General features: G+C 33.7%; 1 protein-coding gene across 10 annotated transcripts in view; it reads right to left on the bottom strand.

Moving 5' to 3' along the window:
• Positions 1-254, bottom strand: part of LOC117120014 (muscleblind-like protein 1) — a gene marked incomplete at its 5' end in the record, with an annotated part of 39,145 nt that extends 38,891 nt beyond the window's left edge. For all 10 annotated transcript variants that reach the window (XM_033265005.1, XM_033265007.1, XM_033265009.1 and 7 more), the window contains 1 exon segment: positions 39-254. In XM_033265005.1, coding sequence (XP_033120896.1) covers positions 39-254 — 216 coding nt within the window.
• Between the last annotated feature and the right edge of the window lie 1,515 nt (positions 255-1,769).

The raw sequence follows: 1,769 nt of genomic DNA, 5'->3' as shown, positions 1-1,769 counted from the left end.
GAATAATAATGAGAACTTAAACTGTACGAAAGACCTACCGTGGGCGTGACCGACTGTGCAGGTATTAACGTCTGTTGTAGAGGGACGTGAGAACTGGCCATTGCCTGCATCTGTACTAACTGATGCTGTTGATGCGTTTGTATACTCTGCATAAGTTTTTGAGCTGCTAAGTTATTCCGTCCGTTGATCTCAAGCTGCGTTTTCAGGTGAGGCGGTGGATGGAGGTACTTACAATTTTCACGTGTGCAGCGGCCCTGCAGGAAAGAATGAATCAATAATGACGAGTTAGCTACATTTTTTTCTCGCCGCCCAAAGGGAATTGGATTCTTCCCCAAAGCCGTGCATCAGAGAGCAAACATCGTGAAAATATAAATTTTGACATATACTGACAACCGGCTAAAACATGTATATAAAAGAAACTTGATAAATTAAGACTAATGTTAGACTGTGATGACCAATCTTCAGTTAGAAGATTTCCTACAAATACCACACTTACAATGTCACCTAATTATTCTTATTAGTGGGTAACGTCCGAGCGAGTGATTTCCCATTAAAGAAGCAAGAATATAAAGGTTATAGAATATCTGAAATAAATATAACTACTCATTATGATGTAATAGTAAAAAAACTGAGCAATATATTGAGTCATTAGCCAGTGGCAGTATTCTAAGCGGGATTCATCGCTACGTATGAGAAAGGCAGCAGTATGTCAGGGTGAAAGCTAAAATTTAGAGTCAAAGAAAGATCAACAATATTGAATAATCTTACCATTATTGAATAATTTTTTTGAAAGATAGTTGAAAAAGGATTTTTTGCTCATGCTATGAAATTAGTATAAAAATCGCTTTCATTTTACTGCTGAAATTATTGCTAATTTGATACATGCATGCATTTTTTTTTCATCTCGGCTGGATTCATGGGATTTCTATTATTATTGGACATACATCCTGGGATAAAGAATACAGTTTATAGTTTGCAATGGACATGTTCTCAGTATAATTTCTTCTAGATACAGTTGTCTTACATCATGAATATTGTACAATAATGCTATTACTATCAGTTAGAATGGGTATAGTAACATGTAATTGAATTCATTATTAATTTAAAGTCATGTACAAGAAATAGACATGGATGATCAGTGATATAACTGAACCAGCTTAAAATAAAAAAAATATGATAATTTTGATATAAATCTTGCAGCAATGTATAGTCAACTCATTGACTTCTTCCAACAGTGCCCTCAAGAGATCAAACATTACATTCTTGAAATTACGATTGATACTGGACTAGGGGAAAAAAACTCATTCATCAAAATCATCAATGGAGCGGTTTAAAATGTGCTACGAATCTATACCTCAAAAGGAAAATGTGTGAGAAACAATTCCCCAAGGAGTTTAAACTCATGCACGGAAGTATCAGGCGGAGAAGCAGCGATAACCAGTGTAAGACACTATCTATTAATTTGACGGTGTTTTATGCAAATAATTGATAAACATAAAAACTCTTCTATTCATTGCTTTCTGACACCTCGATGCTTCTTCAATTGAAGGTTTTTAGTTCATTGAATTATGTGCTACTGTAGAATGTTCTGTATATGCATTCATTGGTTCTAATATTGACAACCAGATTTAATAAGATAATACACAAACAAAACCAAAAGTATATTTATAATCAATTTGCAATTTTGTACATTAAAATGAAGGCTAGTAGAAAAGACATTGTATCTAATTATGTTTTGTATCACTATGATTAATATCTTCTTCTTCTCA

This window comes from Anneissia japonica, unplaced genomic scaffold, assembly GCF_011630105.1.
Source record: "Anneissia japonica isolate Jap-2015-1 unplaced genomic scaffold, ASM1163010v1 scaffold9290_len831353_cov190, whole genome shotgun sequence".
NCBI lineage: Eukaryota > Metazoa > Echinodermata > Crinoidea > Comatulida > Comatulidae > Anneissia > Anneissia japonica.
This window is presented reverse-complemented; position numbering and strand designations above follow the sequence as displayed.